This window comes from Tasmannia lanceolata, unplaced genomic scaffold (genome assembly GCF_043159265.1).
Source record: "Tasmannia lanceolata isolate RefF3 unplaced genomic scaffold, GAP_Taslan_0.1 ptg000008l, whole genome shotgun sequence".
NCBI classification, from domain to species: Eukaryota; Viridiplantae; Streptophyta; class Magnoliopsida; order Canellales; family Winteraceae; genus Tasmannia; species Tasmannia lanceolata.
This window is the reverse complement of record NW_027518685.1, coordinates 17,000,568-17,020,336: the sequence shown is the minus strand read 5'-3', so window position 1 is coordinate 17,020,336 and position 19,769 is coordinate 17,000,568. Positions and strand designations below refer to the sequence as shown.

The window sequence follows — 19,769 nt, the reverse complement described above, 5'->3', positions numbered from 1 at the left end:
AATTTCATAGAAAATGAGCTTACCAAATGCTTGAGACGTCATTTTTCATGGAAAAAAAATCAAAGAAATTTTTTCTATACGGATCAACAGCCCTTAACAGATTTTTCATTCACGAGAATATCAACTATAAATAATTTTGTAGCCTTTTTTTAAGGAAAGCCCTTGGGCCCATGTGTGCCATGTGGATGTGAAAGGGCCCATTGAGCCCTGCTGGTAAATGCAACTATGGCACATTGCCATAGGGCCCACCTTGATCAGATCATCCTAGTCCCTTGATCAATAAGACCTCATTTTTGTTTTTATAAAGAGAAGAATATCCGTTGATTTTTGTGGGTCTTAATCTTACAGATAGGGTGGTCATTAGGCACAGGACTCGAACCAAGTGAGACAGCCCATTATGTTTGCCTTGCTACTTTACTTTTATACAATGCTGGGACGCACTCATGGGTTACACGTTGCCCCTATCGATTCCGTCATTGGACTACCCCATCCATCCAATTTTTCACATAGAATGCGAACCATTGGATTTATTTCATCTTGAATGGTTTAGATCACCCAAACAATGTAATATTTTTTGGCTGCAAGTTCAGGCACGGCATTTATTTGGAAGGAAATATATATGTAGCATTTGATTTGGTACACCAACTCTCGGATGAAGAAGATGCTTCTCCTTTTGCCCACCCCTCTTCTCTCCCCTCCCGCTTTTCACTAATATGAAAAACAATAACACAAAACGTTAATAAAAAATTAAGAAAGAAATATACAAAAAGCTACAACATATTCAAATTGAAAGCGACAGAGACAGAGCGAGAGTACCTGTGAGAGTCCCTGCTTATAACCATGGTGTCCTTTCTTTGAAATGTTTTTGAAAATTCAACCTCGTAGCTTCATCTTCCCATTCTAAATCTTTCCACCATTTCTCGTCTCCCTCAACCTCTCGTATTTTGTTTGCATTACCGGTAGAAAAAGGAAGCCTCTGTAGATTAGGGCAATCCCAGAAACGAACAATCTCCAAAGAGGGCCATGAAAATGCCTCTTGGCAAATGTACCTCAATTCCGGTAATTCAAAAAGTTGTAAAATTCGCAGCTTTGGGAATGCATTACTGTCCACTACGCTGCAGGTTGCGACTATCTCCGATGTATTCTCAACAACCACCTTTGCTCCAAATATCTCCTTCATATTGGAACAATTCCATACATCGATTCTTTCAAGGTTGTGAAGTTGTTCAAGCAAATCATGGGGGATGAGAGTCTTTAATCCATGACAATTAATCACTGTGAAGATTTGTAATTTAGGAAAGCTACTTCTTCCTCCACTTTTAACCATTCCCTCCCAAATGTTGTCTGACCCCTCAATTTGAAAAAGGTTTAATTCCTTTAGATTCGGTACACTTTTAGCTACTTCCCCTATCCTATTTACAGAGCAATTCTTCAATCTTAAACAAGTTGCAATATTTAACATCCCCTCAGCACATTTGGCCAGGTGTTCAACGTCACCAGTCAGCTCCACCACTCTTTCATGATCACTTTTTAACCAATAAGTCCTTTCTTTACTAGGCGCCATGTGAAAATGAAAACTTTTTAGCCTTTTCAACCGAGTTGAATCCAAAGGAAAATAACCAGTGCTAGAGACCTTAATTCGAAGATAGTACAAGCACTCTAAATGTAGTAACTCCTCCAACGTCACACTTTCCTCATCCACCTCCCCTTTCACCTTCCACCCATAATCACTCCGATACATGTCTAGTACCTCCAAACTAGACAACCTTGATATCGTGTGGGCTTCAATTCTTTCTAGCTGAAATGTGTGTGATAGATTTAGTAGCCTTAGATTATTAAGTTCGCCCACCTCTTTTGGCAGTGATTTGATTCTTGTACCACTTAAATTCAAGACCCTAAGTGCTTTCAAACCTAGAAAGATATCCTTAGGAATCTTATTAAGAGGATTATCTTGCAGAAATAAAGTTGATAGGTTCGAACACGTCTCCAAAAACGTAGGAATCTCACTTAATCCCCCACCAACAAATGAAGCTCTATTAATTGATTCATGCATCCCTTCTTTTGTGATCTTGCTCAAGCTCATGTTAGATTGGACAAAGAATTTATTCCCATCTTCCGAAGAGAACGCGATCCATATAGCAACATCGCGGACAATGTCGTGCATTTTTACCGTTCCTTCAATTTCTCCGGGTTCCAACATGCAAGAATCCTTGAGCTTTTCAATCAAATCAACCCCACTCTCTAAGGATTCTTCGATATTCAATGATTCGTCTATTAATCCCTCAGCTCTCCAACATCGTATGAGCTCATCTTCCTCAATAGAAAAATCTTCAGGAAATAATGAACAGTACAAAAAGCAGGGTTGAATGTTCTTACCTTGTAACGAGTCGTAACTCCATCTCAAGGGCCCAAATACATCCTCCTCCACACGCTCAATATTACTTGGTTGACACGCTCGGAGTCCTCTTAAGGCCTTCCTCCACTGCTCGACCCTTTTCTTTCCTCTCATAGACCCACCGACAACCTTAATTGCGAGTGGCAAGCCCTTTCACTCTTTGGCAACCTCCCTTGCTAGAGATTTTATCTCTTCGTCATCAGGCAGCTCTCGAACATGTTTGCTAAACAACTCCCAACTGGGTTCATCGGTTAGAGTGTCGACTCTAATGTTTTCATCGGTCTCCATCTGGTTACATACATCAAAAGATCTTGTTGTTAATATAATCTTACAGCCCAGCAGATCTCTTTGTGGAATGCCCACTTTGTCCAAATCTATTTTCTCCCATACATCATCCAAGATCAAGAGAAATTTCTTTTCCTTCAATTTTCCCAACAATAGAGTGGCCCATCTTTGCTTGTTCTCTTTCTCCAGTTCCTCCTTAAATTTCAATCTGTCAGCAATTTGGGATTGAATTCCCTGCATGTTTATGACGCTTGACACAGTGACCCAAATGATAATATCAAAGGGTTGTTTCAAGGATCCGTCAGCCATCTTATTGTTCAACTCACGTATAAGAGTAGTCTTACCTACTCCTCCCATACCATATATTCCAATCTTTCTGAAGCGATCATCATCTATCACCAGGTTCTTAAGATGATCAAGCCTTGATGCAGGATTCTGATCCACAAGTACTGACGGCCCCGGTATCTGTTCGACCGGTTTCGGCAGAGGATTAGGAACCACCAACTCTTCTGGAAAATTGGTCCTGGTATCTATAAGCTCCTTTACCTTTTGGAACTTTTCCATGCTGCTTTTGCTTAATTTATAGCGTGAATAACAATTCGGAAAACACCCACAGAAATGTTCCTGGATGGCTTTGATGATTTTTTCCTCCATTGAGTTCCATTGGCCTTCCATGTTATTCACCTTTGGTAGCCACTCTTTCACTGGAAGTATTGCTACTTTTCCTTGTTCACCAGCTGATTCAAGATATTCTTCTATGTTTTTCTTAGAATCTGAGAGTTCCTCCATCTTTAGAAGGAGCTCATGTCTCTGTGTGTCGGTGTGAATTAAAGCGCACCACACAAAGGGCATCTCTTTAATTCTATAGAAGTTGGAAATATCTAAGCAACAACGCCAATAATTCAACAAATTGCTTTCGGCCCCATTAAATCCCACCACACAAATGGCATCTTCTCTTTAATATTAAAGACCGGCTTCATAAGATCATCACTTTCTTTCAACAGTCATTTGTTCCGGCGTATTTAGAAACCAAAGGATTATAATTGGATAATTTGATCAATGAATTGGCCAATGGATTATAATTATCCTAATAAGGTGAAGCCAAAGGAAATCGACCCAATATTAGAGGTCCACTAGGTTAATGGACTCAAATCAATCTACAAAAGGCGGTTCTGTTGAAAAATCGACCCAATTTGGAAGGTGTTAAGGACTAATGATGTTTGATACAAGATCAATCTCTACTAACATCCATGATCCCATCGCAGTACTTTTTAAACAGAATAATGATATGGAGAATGAATTGTGGACCGAGAGTGGAACCCAACTAATAGCCTTTCCACTCGTTGGTAATATTTTGGTTCCTTGCCCTTTGGCTTTTTTTCCCAGCCCTGTTTGGATTAACCGTAATGAAGCTATTTTCCACGGAAAATTTTGGAGAGGAAAAATATTACTAAAATTTCTTATATTTTTACACGGTTAAAAATATAACTTAAGCCAATCGTATTCAATTTTTACTTACAGGAACCTGCTATTTATGATAATATCCCTCTAAATTAACCCTAATGAAGCTATTTTTCTCTAAATCATGGGAAGAAAAAAAGATCTTGAGAAAAAAATTTCCTATCATAAATGTCTTTCTTGCAATCCAAACAGGCCTTAAATGGCGAAACTTCGGCTCCCATGCCATGTGGCATGTAAAGATTTGTCGGTTCCACTATCGGTCCCCAACTAGGTCTGCATAGCAGCACTCTTTTAAATGTAAAAAAGTGACTAACTATGCTAATCAAGAGGTAGGAGGATTGAATGTGAAAAATTACTTCTACGATGTACTGCTAAAATTTCTCCCTAGGCTCATTTTTACGTCAAAAGAAACAGAGCCCTATGAGTTCTGCTGATCGGAGGGTTACAATCATGCTATGGAGTAAAATTTTGGGCCGCGGCCTATCTCTGTCAGGACCCAGCAAATGAATGGTTTAGATCACCCAAACAATGGTTTAGATCACACCATACAAAAAAAAAATGTACACCCTTTTACATCAAGCCAACACTTAGATCATGAGATAATCTTGATCGTTGATTCAAATCAAGTAGACCCCATCACTAGGATCGACTTGTGCATCATCCAAAAAAATGGCTATAAGATGGGATCTATCAAATCACACCATAATAGTGGATCTATTCATCTATATCATCTTGCACTATGATCATGAGATGATCTTGACTGTTAGTTGTAGGTCAAGGGAATCATATTATCGAAATATTAGCCATAAATAACTACCCATATGTGAATTGGGATTTGCTAGCGTCCATTGCAGAAGGCATTTCGCGGCTGTTACATGTGAGAGAAGCCACGTCATGAATGAAAACAAAATCTGCAGAAATGTGAGCCTGTGCAGCTGCTCTCACATGCAAAAGCCCATTCGCGAAATGCCTTCCATTGTTATTCTATTATTTTCTTTTTCTTTTTTTCTGTATTAGGATTTCTTTCTCTCTAAATCCTTTCCTACACAAACCTACTAATATTTCTATTAGTTTCCACTTGCTTTTCCATTCTTTACTATCTCTTTAATTTGGTTGGAAAGCTGGGATTGAACCTCTACATCAAGGTTGAAGAACAAAGCCTTGACCATTGAGCCAGAGGCGCAATCTCCTCTTCTAAAAAAAGCGAAACATAGTCAATCTTTGTTGTGTACAATCTCCTTCCACTTTGGGACAAAGGCTTAGTTGAGCGGTTAAGATGGTCAATTTTATGTGACAACACTTTGAAGCAATAAATCTAGTACCAAGTAGTAAACTTACTAGATGTAAATGGATGTCCAGAGAAATTTAACCCCAACAAAGATTGACCTAACTAGTACTAAAATCAGGTTGGGTAAGTCAGTGTAGGTTAGACTCCACCCCGCTTCCTCCCTTAGAAAAGAAACCCATTCAGGTTTTATGTTGAAGGACCACAAAATATTCAATTCACCAACACAAATTCATTAAAGATTTCCATTAGTTTCTACATTTTAACCTTTTCCATTCTCTTTTCAACCCTTTCAACACCTTTTTCTTCTCCTTATGCCCTGTTCGTTTAAGATTATGCCAACCGATTGTCAGCCCAAGCTTAACTTTAAATCCAGTCATTAGTTTTGCACTCACGTTGGCATAATCTTAAACACAAGGCCTGTTCGTTTGAGATTGTGACAACCGATTGTGGGCCCCAAACAGATTATAGGACATTATTTGACTCACTTGTTGGCACTTATCAATCCTCTTAACCAGATCTTTTCAACCCTATCAACCCTTTTAATAAATATTTTCGATAGTTTCTATTGGCAGTTTGAATCCATTAAGGATTTCAATTAGTTTTTGTCTGACATGCTGATTGCACAGTTGTTATTGCTGTTTAGGTAGTCCAAGAAAGGGAGTGAAAGTCCAGTTCAATCTTGTTGGAATTCTAAGCTTAACGACTTGAACTTTGCTACTCATTTACTTCTTCATTTGGAGCTTACAAGATAGACTTGTCCGTTGGACTATGCAATGATATCATAAAAAAGTCATAAATACATCATCTCTCTAAACAAGGGAAATGAAAAAACATAGGGCCTTATCTGATGATGTTCCCCAAGATCAACCGTGTTGATTGCTCCATGAAGTCAAAGAGACAAACCCACTCGGACATGGCATTTATATATATGTAGCATTTGATTTGGTACACCAACTCTCGGACTCTATCAGATGAAGAAGATGCTTCTCCTTTTGCCCACCCTCTCTTCTCTCCCCTCCCGCTTTTCACTAATATGAAAAACAATAACACAAAACGTTAATAAAAAATTAAGAAAGAAATATACAAAAAGCTACAACATATTCAAATTGAAAGCGACAGAGGCAGAGCGAGAGTACCTGCGAGAGTCTCTGCTTAATAAAATATTTCCCTTCTTTGAAATGTTTTTGAAGATTCAACTTGGTTTCTTCATCTTCCCATTCTAATTTATTCCACCATTCCTTTCGTCCCTTGATCTCTTGAATTTTCTTTGCATTACCGGTAGAAAAAGGAAGCCCCCGCAGATTAGGGCAAAGAAAGACACGAACAATCTCCAAAGAGGGCCATGAAAATGCCTCTTGGCAAATGTACCTCAATTCCGATAAGTCAAAAAGGTGTAACAATCGTAGATTTGGGAGTGCATTACTGTCCACTACGCTGCAGGTTGCGACTATCTCCGATGTATTCTCATCAACCACCTTTGCTCCAAATATCTCCTTCATATTGGAACAATTGTATACATGGATTTCTTCAAGGTTGTGAAGTTGTTCAAGCAAATCATGGGGGATGAGACTCTTTAATCCATTACAACCAATCACCGTGATCTTTTGTAATTTAGGAAAGCTACTTCTTCCTCCACTTTTAACCATTCCCTCCCAAATGTTGTCTGACCCCTCAATTTGACAAAGGATTAATTCCTTTAGATTCGGTACACTTTTAGCTAGTTCCCCTATCCTATTTACAGAGCGATCTTGTATACTTAAATAAGTTGCAATATTTAACATCCCCTCAACACATTTGGCCAGGTGTTCAACATCATCAGTCAGCTCCACCACTCTTTCATCATCTATTTCTAACCAAACAGTCCCTTTTTTACTAGGCGCCATGTAAAAATGAAAACTTTTTAGCCTTTTCAACCAAGTTGAATCCAAAGGAAAATAACCAGTGCTAGAGACCCTAATTCGAAGAAAATACAAGTACTCTAAATGTAGTAACTCCTCCAACGTCACACTTTCCTCATCCACCTCCCCTTTCACCTTCCACCCATAATCACTCTGATACATGTCTAGTACCTCCAAACTAGACAACCTTGATATCGTCTGGGCTTCAATTCTTTCTAGCTCATACGTTTTTGATAGAATCAGTAGCCTTAGATTATTAAGTTCGCCTACCTCTTTTGGCAGTGATTTGATTGTTGTACCACTTAAATTCAAGACCCTAAGTGCTCTAAGTTCGCCCACCTCTTTTGGCAGTGATTCAATATCTGTACCACTTAAATTTAAGACCCTAAGTTCTTTCAAACCTAGAAAGATATCCCTAGGAATCTTATTAAGAGGATTATCTTGCAGAAATAAAGTTGATAGGCTAGAACATGTCGCCAAAAATGTTGGAATCTCACTTAATCCCCCACCAACAAATGAAGCTCTGTTAATTGATTCATGCATCCCTTCTTTTGTGATCTTGCTCCAGCTCATGTTAGATTGGACAAAGAATTTATTCCCATCTTCCGAAGAGGACGCGATCCATATAGCAACATCGCGGACAATGTCGTGCATTTTTACTGTTCCTTCGTTTTTTCCAGGTTCCAGCATGCATGAACCCTTTAGCTTTTCAATCAAATCAACTCCACTCTCTATGGATTCTTCTATATTCATTGATTCGTCTATTAAACCCTCAGCTCTCCAACATCGTATGAGCTCATCTTCCTCAATAGAAAAATCTTCAGGAAATAATGAACAGTACAAAAAGCAGGGTTGAATGTTCTTACCTTGTAACGAGTCGTAACTCCATTTCAAGGGCCCAAATACATCCTCCTCCACACGTTCAATATTCCTTGGTTGCGCCGCTCGGAGTCCTCTTAAGGCTTTCCTCCACTGCTCGACCCTTTTCTTTCCTCTCATAGAGCAACCGACAACCTTAATTGCCAGTGGCAAGCCGTTACACTCTTTGGCAACCTCCCTTGCTAGAGATTTTATCACTTCGACATCAGGCAGCTCTCCAACATGTTCACTAAACAACTTCAAACCTGCTTCATCGTTTAGCTTGTTGACTTGAATGTTTTTATCCGTCTTCATCTGGCAACATACATCCAAAGATCTTGTAGTTAATACAATCTTACAGCCCAGCAGGCCTTGTGGAATGCCCACTTTGTCCAAATCTATTTTCTCCCATACATCATCCAAGATCAAGATAAATTTCTTTTGTTTCTTCAATCCTTGGAACAGTAGAGCCGCCCAGCTCTCCTTTCTCTCGTTCTCGAGTACCTCTTTAATTTTCAATCTGCTAGCAATTTGCAATTGAATCACATGCAAGTCTAAGATGCTTGACACAGTGACCCAAATGATAATATCGAAGGGTTGTTTCGAGGAGGAGTGGGCACCCAACATATTGTTCAAGTTATTTATCAGAGTAGTCTTTCCTACTCCCCCCATGCCCCAAATCCCTATCTTTCTGATATCATCATTCAACACCAGCTCTTTGAGACGATCTAATAGCTCTGATGCTGCTTTCTGATCCACAATCGACGGTCCTGGCATCTCCTGGACAGATTCTGGCTGAGGATTAGGAATCGCCAACTCTTCTGGAAAATTGGCCCTGGTATCTATAAGCTCCTTCACCTCTTTGATCTTTTCCACGCTACTTTTGCTTAATTTATAGCGTAAATAGCAATTTGGAAAACACCCACAAAAACGTTTCTGGCTGGCTGTGATATCTTCCTCCATTGAATTCCATTGGCCTTCGATGTCTTTCACCTTTGGTAGCCACTCTTTCACTACCAGTGTGGCTACTTTTCCTTGTTTACCAGCTGATTCAAGATCATCTTCTATGTTTTTCTTAGAATAAGCAAGTTGCTTCATCTTTGCTCGAAGAGAGTCGGTATTTGGCTGGAATTTGAAGAAGGTGGTGATCTTTGTGCAGATGCTATTGCATATACACTTGCCAACTTCGACAACTACCGACTCCCCAGGAAAGGCCATTCTTTCCAATGACAAAGATAAGGAATTGTTGGGGAGAAAGGATATTTGAAGAGCAACTGTTTTGTGGCTTTGAGATTCAGAGGGAGGATAGAAGCAGCAGTGATGAAGAAAGGAAACACCGAAACAAGTGGTATAAGAACGGCAATACTTATTCACTACAAAGTAGGTAAAAGAGTAAAGGTGATTGAAAGTTGAAACACCATTTTTGACTATTCCAAAGCTAAAGACAAAATTCGGTAAAAGAAGAGGCAATACAGCTGGCATCAGGGTCCCGTTAGCACGTGAATTTTGACTTTTACTTTTAAACTGTTTGCTAAACCCCCCCCATAAGATTACCACGAAGCCCTCGTCTTTAGAAAGAAAAAACAAGTCTATTATTGTCTTCACGTGTAACTCGATCAATTAATTAAACTCTCTTTCCAAATTATGCTTATGATGACCAAAAGTAAGGGCTATAGTGAATTTATGATAAATGTGCATGCAATTTCTTCCAAGGAATAGCAGCAAAATTACAAATCCCTTTGCAACAACGCCAATAATTTACCCATAAAAAAAACGCCAATACCCCATTTAGAGGGAGCTCATGTCTCTGTGTGTCTGTGTGAATTAAAGCGCACCACACAAAGGGCATCTCTTTAAAGAGAAATTATATGGTGGCCTGACGGTCGGCCACCATATAAATTCTCCTCTTTAAAGCTATAGAAGTTGGAAATATCTGAGCAAAATCTCTGTGCAACAACGCCAATAATTCAACAAATTGCTTTCGGCTCCATTTAGAGATAGCCTCTCCAATAAATAATTCAACAAATTGCTTTCGGCCCCATTTAGAGAGAGCCTCTCTCTCTCTCTCTCTCTCTCTCTCTCTCTCTCTCTCTCTGAATTAAAGCCCACCACACAAAGGGCATCTCTTTAAATGTATGGAAGTTGGAAATATCAAATGAACGTTTAAATAATTTGATCAATGGCTCACATTCAATTGGAAAAAGTGTCTTCCTGATGGATAGGATTGCAACCGTCACAGACTAAAGTACAATAATATTCAAGAACGATTAGACGCTTAGGAATATCCAGTGGTGGTGATCTTGTTGGACATGGCTCTTCTTGAATCAATCCTATCCTATTTTAATTAGATGCACCTTTGCTTTATGAAAATACCTGTCTAAATTAACCATGAATCCCTGATCATATCATTTCCCTCTAAATTGTAGAAAGAAAAACTTTTCCATCAGAAATGTTAAACAGGAACTAATCAACCAAGGTTAGACAAGATCCAATTCCCAAATATGCCATTCGCAAACCAAGCAATAGACGAGAGATAGATGAACGGGATATCTTTTGATTTTCGCTCTCTAAAAGAAAGAGGCAGAGAATAGACATTTATGCTTTTCATGAGATCTAGTTAAGCGAAGAATGCGATCTCACAGCTTCTGCCGAAAGCAATCTAGTAGAGCAATCTAGTAGAGTGAGTACCTTCTAGAGGATCTGCACTCCCTCTGGCGTCTCCCTGGGAGACCCAAAGAGTCGAAGACCGGCTTCATAAGATCATCACTTTCTTTCAACAGTCATTTGATCAATGTATTGGCCAATGGATTATAATTATCCTAATAGGGTGTAGCCAAAGGAAATCGACCCCATATTAGAGGCCCACTAGGTTAATGGACTCAAATCAATCTACAGAAGGCGGTTCTGTTGAAAAATCTCCCCTTGGGGCTACTTCAAAGTGGGATACTGGGAGTGAAAAGATACATTACATTGAAAAAGAGTCGTCAATTAGATTAGTGTGCAGACCCGTGCTTGACTCTATAAGATATGACGCATATGCTCCCCAAATAGTTTTGTTATCAAGAGACCAATTTGGAAGGTGTTAAGGACTAATGATGTTTGATACAAGATCAATCTCTACTAACATCCATGATCCCATCACAGTACTTTTTAAATAGAATAATGATCTGGAGAATGAATTGGGGACCGAGAGTGGAACCCAACTAATAGCCTTTCCACTCGTTGGTAATAATTCATGACCGTTGGACTATCCAATGTCTTGAAATTTATTTCATATATGAAGCTTTCATGCACCCATTGGTATTCCTACATTGGAACTCACTCTTTGGGAGTTAATGTTCTAGGTACTTTGTTTCTAATTTATTGAATTGTATTAGGCATTGACTTTTGTTAGTGTGATTTGGTAGCTTAGGGAAGCTAAGTATAATTATGAGATTTTAATCTCGGTTTTTGAATGTAGCCTATGAATTGGGCTTGTAGCTTCATATTTTCCAAGCCATTTTAGTGTGATTTTGTAGCTTAGAGAAGCTAAATATAATTATGAGATTTTAATCTCGGTTTTTGAATGTAGGCTATAAATTGGGCTTGTAGCTTCAAATTTTCCAAGTCATTTTAGTGAAATTTGAAGGCTCTTGAGTAGTATGACAACTTGGGCTTCTTTCTTGATGTGTTTGACATTTATGTGTTTGACATCAAGAGTACAATTTTCTTCTCTTGAATCACATCTTCTCCCTCCAACCTAGTTGGTTTCATCCCAACAGATCTGATCTCTCTTCATCAATCATGGGGCCACACTTATCGTTTGAGGATTGTTCGAGGCAGATGGAGTACCAGAATCAAAAGCAGGTGGATTATTCTGCCACGAGTAGACTCATTGGCATTGTAACTGCCCGTCCTTGCGAAGATTCACCTTCCGAACTCCCTAACAGAGGTCTCAAGAGGAAGTTAGGATGCATTGAAGTTGCCACTCAAATGGGCAGAAAGAAGAAGCTCAAATAGGAATACATTCTAGGCCACAGAATAGGGGAGGGAAAATTTGGGTCAGTCCGCTCGTGTCGGAGTAAGGCCAATGGAGATGAGTTTGCTTGCAAGACGCTTTCAAAAATGGCGGAAGCAACTCCCCATCAGGAAGTAGAGATAATGCAAGCACCTCTCTGGTCATCCCAGTGTGTGGTGACTCTACACGCTGTGTATGAGGATTCTGACTCTTTCCATCTAGTCATGGAGTTGTGGTCTAAAGGGCGATTGCGTGATGAGATAATCAAAGAGGGGCGATATTCAGATCACCGGGCTGCTAATTTACTCAAGGAACTAATTTTAGTTATCAAGTATTGCCATGACATGGGGGTCGTTCACTGTGACATAATGTGAGAAAACATCTCTCTTTCGACGTCGGGCAAGATGAAGCTTGCAGACTTTGGCTTAGCCGTGCGTTTTTCAGATGGTAATTGTACTTTCCCAATTCAGATAGTTTCATTTTCATGCATAATTGTATGTTGCCAATTTATTTTATATATGGGACAATATATGTCTAAGTTTCTAGTAGAAGATCCATTTATATGGATTTGGCCCTTTGCTCTGACCATGTTGACTCAGCTCCCCTCCTACGCTTTAAATTGGCTACAATTTACTTTGATCAGATCTTTAACAAAGGCCTTTCCAAGAATTATAATCCCAACATGTTCTGTAATAACAACCCTATATGGTTCCACTTTCATCTAAAGGCTTCTTGCTGTTCAATGAAGGTGTCAAATTTTTTCATGTGAAGAGAAAATTTGCACCAATTAGTCAAGACGCAGGGGCATTTTGATGACACTACATGTTTTGCTTTTATGTTTAGAATGGCGACATTGTAAGTCTTGCACAAACAATATTCCTGATTTTTTCAAATACATACGCCACAAACTAATTAAAATTTGGATCAATTACCAATGGGGAACAAAAATTAGGTGGAATTATCAACAGGACTCATGCTTTTCAGAAATTATCAACAAGGGACAAGAGAGGTCTTGTCATTAAATGTTGGACGAAAATGCCATTTTCTTAAGCAACACGTTTTGCTTTTCCACTTTTCCCTCTTCTCTCTTCTTTCCCTCTTTTTTTTTTTACTTTTTCATTTTCAACTTTGTTTTTTTACCTTACGAGTCATCTTCTTCATCATTTAGCCACCGTTGGAGGCTGGAAAACTCGAAAATTTGAAACGTGAGTTCATTCCCATCCATCTCTCGATATCTAGGTTTTGTTTTTCATTTGTTTTAGGGTTTTGCATTTCTTCTTCTCCCTTTCAATGGAGGATGAGGAAGATGAATCGTACGGTAGAAAGAAAAAAATGTGAAAATGAAAGAGTGAAAAAAAACAGGAAGTAAAAATGTGTTCATAAGGGACTTGATAAGCCCATTCGGAATTTGGTAACCCAATTTTGATACTGGATAACCCGAACTCCAGAGACTTGAAAACCCCGTTCCAAAACTCCAATACCCTTGGGCAATTTTAAGGGACTTGATAAGCCCATTCGTAAATTGGTAACCCCATTTTGATACTAGATAACCCCAATCCCAAATACTTGAAAACCCCCTTCCAAAACTCTAGTACCCTCGGCCAATTTTCAGGGATTTGATAAGCCCATTCGGAAATTGGTAACCCCATTTTGATACTTGATAACCCCAATCCTAGAGACTTGAAAACCCACTTCCAAAACTCCATTACCCTCGGCCAATTTTCAAGGACTTGATAAGCCCATTCAGAAATTGGTAACCCCATTTCTTATACTAGATAACCCCAATCCCAGAGACTTGAAAACCCCCTTCCAAAACTCTAGTACCCTTGGCCAATTTCCAAGGACTTGATCACCCCATTCGGAAATTGGTAACCCCATTTTTTATACTAGATAACCCCAATCCTAGAGACTTGAAAACTCCCTTTCAAAATTTCAGTACCCTTGGCCAATTTTCAAGCACTTGATAAGCCCATTCAAAAATTAGTAACCCTACTTTTGAGAGTTATTAACCCCCTTCCAGAGAGTTGATAAACCCCTTCTGCTACAAAACCCCATGCCTATAGCAACTCTTCTAATGGCATTACAATTCTGCTCATGATAGAAATAATAAAAGAAATGGATGTTGTTTTCATTAAATGTGCTTCATGTATTACATCCCAATTTGTGTATTAAAAAAAAAAAAAAATTTAAGTTAGTCAAAAAATGTGTAGCCATCCATTCATGTATTACATCAACCTTTTCTTATACAATCACTTGTCTTCCAAAAAAGTGAGTGAAGCCATCCATGCATTATCTCCAGAACTCACCCTAAAAAACATATAGATTAAACCCTAAACAAGATAAATCAGAAACAGAGGAATGAAAAATAGTGCAAAACCCTAAAAAAGGGCATTTTCGTCCAACTTTTACTGACAAGACCTCTTTTGTCCCCCGTTGATAATTTTTGAAAAGCATGGGTCCTGTTGATAATTTGCCTAATGTTTGTCCCCCATTGGTAATTGTTCCTTAAAATTTCACCGATCTCCTACATTCTCTAGCGATTTGAGGCAATAAGTACTCTGTTGCCATGAGTTCAAGATCAGTACAGAAAGAGAGGAAGGCCCTTCAAAAAAAAAAAAAAAAAACTATTAAAAATTTCAGCCAGAAGTTGTATTAAAAATATGTTACTATGTATCTTAAGGAAGTTGATTGCCTTGTATTTCGTTGTCTTTTTCCTATTTGAGTTTATATCGTGCACAGGTCAAAGATTATCTGGTGTGGCTGACTGGCTGGTAGTCCATAAGCGATCGTCATAATAATCGGTTGCTATAATTGCAATCGATTGGTCCATAATCCCAAACAAACAGGGCCTTAGAAATTAGAGGATTTAAATAGAAGTGGTGTTAGATAGATTATCGGGTTTCACATTCATTTTTTCAATATATGGGGAAAAGGGGGAATTGCTCAGGCCCTGTTCGTTTAAGATTATGGCAACAGTTTGAAAGTACAAAACTGATTTGAGGCCATTAACATGTGGTATCCTCGTTCTGTGTTGTATTAAGCATGATCAGTTCGGTAGGGCTCTCTGCTATATGTGTTTTCTTCGCTTAATCAATAATATCTGTTGGATTAAAAAATAATAAGGCAAAATGACATTATTGGCAAGTTTAATTTTAGGAAATTTCTAACAAGGAAGTCGCTTTCATTGTTGTAAAATACACTTATTTGACTCAACTTCTGCTTTGATTATGTGATCAAATCCATAAATCTGAACGACAACCATAAGTTTGGCAGAATGTGTTGAGAAGACAACCGATGATCCTAGACCCTTAATCCAGAATGCCCTGTTTATGATTATGCCAAGAAAAGTTCAACATTGATTTTTGTACTTTAGGCTGTGTTTAGGGATTATGCCAAGTATAAAGTGGAGCCATTGATTTTTGTAGCCCTTTAGGCCATGTTTGGGTTGCAGGAATTTTCTACAAAGTTACGAAAATGGAAAAATAATTTTTCTTTTTCTTTAGAATTTCCCATGTTTCCATTGTCTGATTACACCCAAAAAAAAAAAGGTAATTTGGATCGCCACAATTCAAATTTTATTTACAAGGACCTTTAATTCATAGGAAAAAATTTCAACAAGAAATGCGTTTGCTGCAATCTAAACAGGGCCTTATCTGATGATGTTCCACAAGATCAACCGTGTTGATTGCTCCATGAAGTCAAAGAGAGAAACAAGGCAAGACAACCCCACTTGGACATGGCATTTATTTGGAAGGAAATATATATGTAGCATTTGATTTGGTGCACCAACTCTTGGAATCCATCAGATGAAGAAGATGCTTATATATAATATGACCATGGTGTCCATTCTTTGAAATGTTTTTGAAGATTCAACCTCGTAGCTTCATCTTCCCATTTTAATTTCTTCCACCATTCCTCTTCTCCCTCGATCTTTTGTATTTTGTTTGCATTACAGGTAGAAAGAGGAAGCCTCCGTAGATCAGGGCAATCCCAGACACGAACAATCTCCAAAGAGGGCCATGAAAATGCCTCTTGGCAAATGTAGCTCAAGTCTGGTAATGCAGCAAGTCGTAAAATTCGTAGCTTTGGCAATGCATTACTGTCCACTGCGCTGCAGGTTGAGACTATCTCCGATGTATTCTCATCAACCACCTTTGCTCTAAATATCTCCTTCATATTGGAACAATTGGATACATGGATTTCTTCAAGGTTGTCAAGTTGTTCAAGCAAATCATGGGGGATGAGACTCTTTAATCCATGACAACCAATCACCCCGATCTCTTGTAATTTAGGAAAGCTACTTCTTCCTCCACTTTTAACCATTCCCTCCCATATGTTGTCTAACCCCTCAATATGAAAAGGGAATAATTCCTTTAGATTCGGTACACTTTTAGCTACTTCCCCTATCCTATTTACAGAGCAATCATGTATACATAAACAAGTTGCAATATTTAACATCCCCTCAGCACATTCGGCCCAGTGTTCAACATCACCACTCAGCTCCACCGCTCTTTCATGATCTCTTTTAAACCACAAAGTACTTTCTTTACTATGCGCCATGTGAAAATGAAACATTTTAGCCTTTTCAACCAATCCAAAGGAAAATAACCAAAGCTAGAGACCCTAATTCCAAGATAGTACAAGCACTCTAAATGTAGTAACTCCTCCAACGTCACACTTTCCTCATCCACCTCCCCTTTCACCTTCCACCCATAACTACTCTTATACATGTCTAGTACCTCCAAACTAGACAACCTTGATATCGTGTGGGCTTCAATTCTTTCTAGCTCATACGTGTTTGATAGATTTAGTAGCCTTAGATTATTAAGTTCGCCCACCTCTTTCGGCAGTGATTTGATTTTTGTACTACTTAAATTCAAGACCCTAAGTGCTTTCAAACCTAGAAAGATATCCCTAGGAATCTTATTAAGAGGATTATCTTGAAGAAATAGAGTTGATAGCCTAGAACATCTCGCTGAAAACATAGGAATCTCACTTAATTCCCCACCAACAAATGAAGCCCTGTTAATTGATTCATGCATCCCTTCTTCTGTGATCTTGCTTGAGCCCATGTTAGATTGGACAAAGAATTTATTCCCATCTTCTGATGAGGACGCGATCCATAGAGCAACATCGCGGACAATGTCGTGCATTTTTACAGTTCCTTCACCTCGTCCAGGTTCCAACATGCAAGAATGCTTGAGCTTTTCAATCAAATCAACGCCACTATCTAAGGATTCTTCAATATTCAATGATTCGTCTATTAATCCCTCAGCTCTCCAACATCGTATGAGCTCATCTTCCTCAGTAGAAAAATCTTCAGGAAATAATGAACAGTACAAAAAGCAGGGTTGAAAGTTCTGACCTTCTAACGAGTCGTAACTCCATTTCAAGTGCTTAAATACATCGTCCTCCACACGTTCAATATTTTTTGGCGCAGACGTTCCTCCACTGCTCGACCCTTTTCTTTCCTCTCATAGAGCCACCGACAACCTTAATTGCGAGTGGCAAGCCCTTACACTCTTTGGCAACCTCCCTTGCTAGAGATTTTATCTCTTCGACATCAGGCAGCTCTCCAACATGTTTGCTAAACAACTCCCAACTGGCTTCATCGTTTAGAGTGTCGACTCTAATGTTTACAGTTGTCTCCATTTGGTTACATACATCCAAAGATCTTGTTGTTAATATAATCTTACAGCCCAGCAGATCTCCTTGTGGAATGCCCACTTTGTCCAAATCTATTTTCTCCCAGACATCATCAAAGATCATGAGACATTTCTTTTGTTTCTTGAATCATTCTAACAATAGAGTTGCCCATCTTCCCTTGCTCTCCTTCTCCAATTCCGCCTTGAATTTCAATCTTTCGGCAATTTGCAGCTGAATCCCATGCAAGTCTATGATTCTTGACACAGTGACCCAAATGATAACATCAAAGGGTTGTGTCGAGGAGGAGCAGTCGCCCAACATATTGTTCAAGTTACTTACCAGAGTAGTCTTTCCTACTCCTCCCATACCATAAATTCCTATCTTTCTGATGCGATCATTCAACACCAGCTCCATGAGATGATTTAATAAATTTGATGTAGCCTTCTGATCCACAATTGATGGCCCCGGTATCTCCTGGACGGGTTTTGGCCGAGGATTAGGAACCACCAACCCTGTTGGAAAATTGGCAGAACCTATAAGCCGGTTCACCTCTTGGATCTTTTCCATCATACTTTTACTCAACTTATAGCGTAAATGACAATTTGGGCAACAACCACAAAGATATTGCATACTGGCAGTGATATCTTTCTCTATTGAACTCACTTGGCCTTCGATGTCATTCACCTTTCTTAGCCACTCTTTCACTGGCTGTATTGCTACTTTTCCTTCTTTATAAGCTTGTTCAAGATCTTCTTCTATGATTTTCTTGGAAGCTCCAAGTTCACTCATCTTTTCTCAGAGAGAGTTGACATTCCCTTGGCATTTGAAGATGATAGCTATCTTGTTGTAGAGCTAGCTACATACGCTCTTGCCAACCTCAATGACAGCTGAACTCGCTGCTTCAGAGGCCATTCTTTCCAAGGATAAGAAACTGAAGATTATGGATATTTGGAGAACAAGGTTTTTGGGCTTGAATTTTCAGAGGGATATATTTTTTAAAAAAAGCAGCAATCTCTTAAAGTATATTATGTTGCTTGTTACTTGATTGATCGGTTTGGCTTGCTTTATTCTCTCTACTTGCATCTCTTAAAGCAGACAAAGTATGTTACTTGCGTTATCTGTTTGCTTGATTTGTTAAAATCTCATATCAACGGTCCAATTAGCATATGGCTTCCTTAATTCTCTCTACTCTCATCTCTTAAAAGTATAAAAAGTATGTTACTTGCATTATCTGTTTGCTTGATTTGTTAAAATCTCATATCAACGGTCCAATTAGCATATGGCTTGCTTAATTCTCTCCACTCTCTTCTATTAAAAGTATAAAAAGTATGTTGCTTTCATTATCTGTTTGCTTGATTCGTTAAAATCTCATATCAACGGTCCAATTAGCATATTGCCTTTTGAACGATCAGAAAGTTTTCAATTGGATGGCCTCGATCCATCAAAGTTGGGCCCACCTTTGCAATACTTGCTTACCTTATTGTATTACAATTAGCTGTGCTTTATTGGATCGATTCCTCCTACATAGGGCAGCCCCACGGGTCGGTCCTAACAATTGATCCTATGGGGTTAGCCCGCTTAAAGGCAGTTCTGGATGTGATATCCATTGGCTTAAATTTGTTTGGTTGCCTCCCCTTAGCGGGAAAGGAAAGTAAAAAAAACAAAGCCCAGATTGAATTTGGATCATGCCTTGGATCCAATTTGACCAGGAGAAAAAAGTGAGAAACCCCTTACGAACCGATTAAGTGAAAACCTGAAACTTTCTTAATTTTGTTTGGGATTTTTTTTGGGGTAATGAGGCTGGCAACTAAACACTACTTAACATTATTATACGAGGCAAGTTCAAGGGAAATCCAATCCTTGTCTCCTCCTCCTCCTCTCTCTCTCTCTCTCTCTCAAAGGAGAGAGGTAGATTACGCGTCTCGACAATAGTTAACAAAA

At 38.9% G+C, this 19,769-nt stretch overlaps 5 protein-coding genes across 5 annotated transcripts; all 5 read right to left on the bottom strand.

Annotated features, from left to right (window-relative positions):
- Positions 1–342: 342 nt before the first annotated feature.
- Positions 343–2,545, bottom strand: LOC143884609 (disease resistance protein At4g27190-like). Its single transcript, XM_077388263.1, has 2 exons — positions 817–2,545; positions 343–708 (listed from the first exon to the last, which is right to left on the bottom strand). Exon 1 carries the CDS (start codon positions 2,507–2,509, stop codon positions 833–835), a length of 1,677 nt encoding a protein of 558 aa, XP_077244378.1. The 5' UTR covers positions 2,510–2,545; the 3' UTR covers positions 343–708; positions 817–832.
- Positions 2,545–3,469, bottom strand: LOC143884610 (putative disease resistance protein At5g43730). Its single transcript, XM_077388264.1, has one exon. It carries the CDS (start codon positions 3,467–3,469, stop codon positions 2,549–2,551), a length of 921 nt encoding a protein of 306 aa, XP_077244379.1. The 3' UTR covers positions 2,545–2,548.
- A 2,656-nt stretch (positions 3,470–6,125) lies between these two features.
- Positions 6,126–9,542, bottom strand: LOC143884608 (disease resistance protein At4g27190-like). Its single transcript, XM_077388262.1, has 2 exons — positions 6,566–9,542; positions 6,126–6,457 (listed from the first exon to the last, which is right to left on the bottom strand). Exons 1-2 carry the CDS (start codon positions 9,401–9,403, stop codon positions 6,455–6,457), a joined length of 2,841 nt encoding a protein of 946 aa, XP_077244377.1. The 5' UTR covers positions 9,404–9,542; the 3' UTR covers positions 6,126–6,454.
- A 6,459-nt stretch (positions 9,543–16,001) lies between these two features.
- On the bottom strand, positions 16,002–17,834 carry LOC143882764 (disease resistance protein At4g27190-like). The gene is made up of 3 exons (XM_077386191.1): positions 17,669–17,834; positions 16,805–17,499; positions 16,002–16,763 (listed from the first exon to the last, which is right to left on the bottom strand). Exons 1-3 carry the CDS (start codon positions 17,832–17,834, stop codon positions 16,002–16,004), a joined length of 1,623 nt encoding a protein of 540 aa, XP_077242306.1.
- A 141-nt stretch (positions 17,835–17,975) lies between these two features.
- LOC143882763 (putative disease resistance protein At5g43730) lies at positions 17,976–18,617 on the bottom strand. Its single transcript, XM_077386190.1, has one exon. It carries the CDS (start codon positions 18,615–18,617, stop codon positions 17,976–17,978), a length of 642 nt encoding a protein of 213 aa, XP_077242305.1.
- Between the last annotated feature and the right edge of the window lie 1,152 nt (positions 18,618–19,769).

Excerpts from the sequence above, each read along its gene's own strand:
- LOC143884609 (XM_077388263.1), bottom strand. The coding sequence starts at position 2,509 with ATGAGAGGAAAGAAAAGGGTCGAGCAGTGGAGGAAGGCCTTAAGAGGA.
- LOC143884610 (XM_077388264.1), bottom strand. The coding sequence starts at position 3,469 with ATGGAGGAACTCTCAGATTCTAAGAAAAACATAGAAGAATATCTTGAA.
- LOC143884608 (XM_077388262.1), bottom strand. The coding sequence starts at position 9,403 with ATGGCCTTTCCTGGGGAGTCGGTAGTTGTCGAAGTTGGCAAGTGTATA.
- LOC143882764 (XM_077386191.1), bottom strand. The coding sequence starts at position 17,834 with ATGGAGACAACTGTAAACATTAGAGTCGACACTCTAAACGATGAAGCC. Across the intron at positions 17,500-17,668 it reads ACTCGCAATTAAGGTTGTCG|ATTTTTCTACTGAGGAAGAT; the intron begins GTGGCTCTATGA and ends TATTTCCTGAAG. Across the intron at positions 16,764-16,804 it reads TGTACTATCTTGGAATTAGG|GCTAAAATGTTTCATTTTCA; the intron begins GTCTCTAGCTTT and ends TTGGTTGAAAAG.
- LOC143882763 (XM_077386190.1), bottom strand. The coding sequence starts at position 18,617 with ATGAGTGAACTTGGAGCTTCCAAGAAAATCATAGAAGAAGATCTTGAA.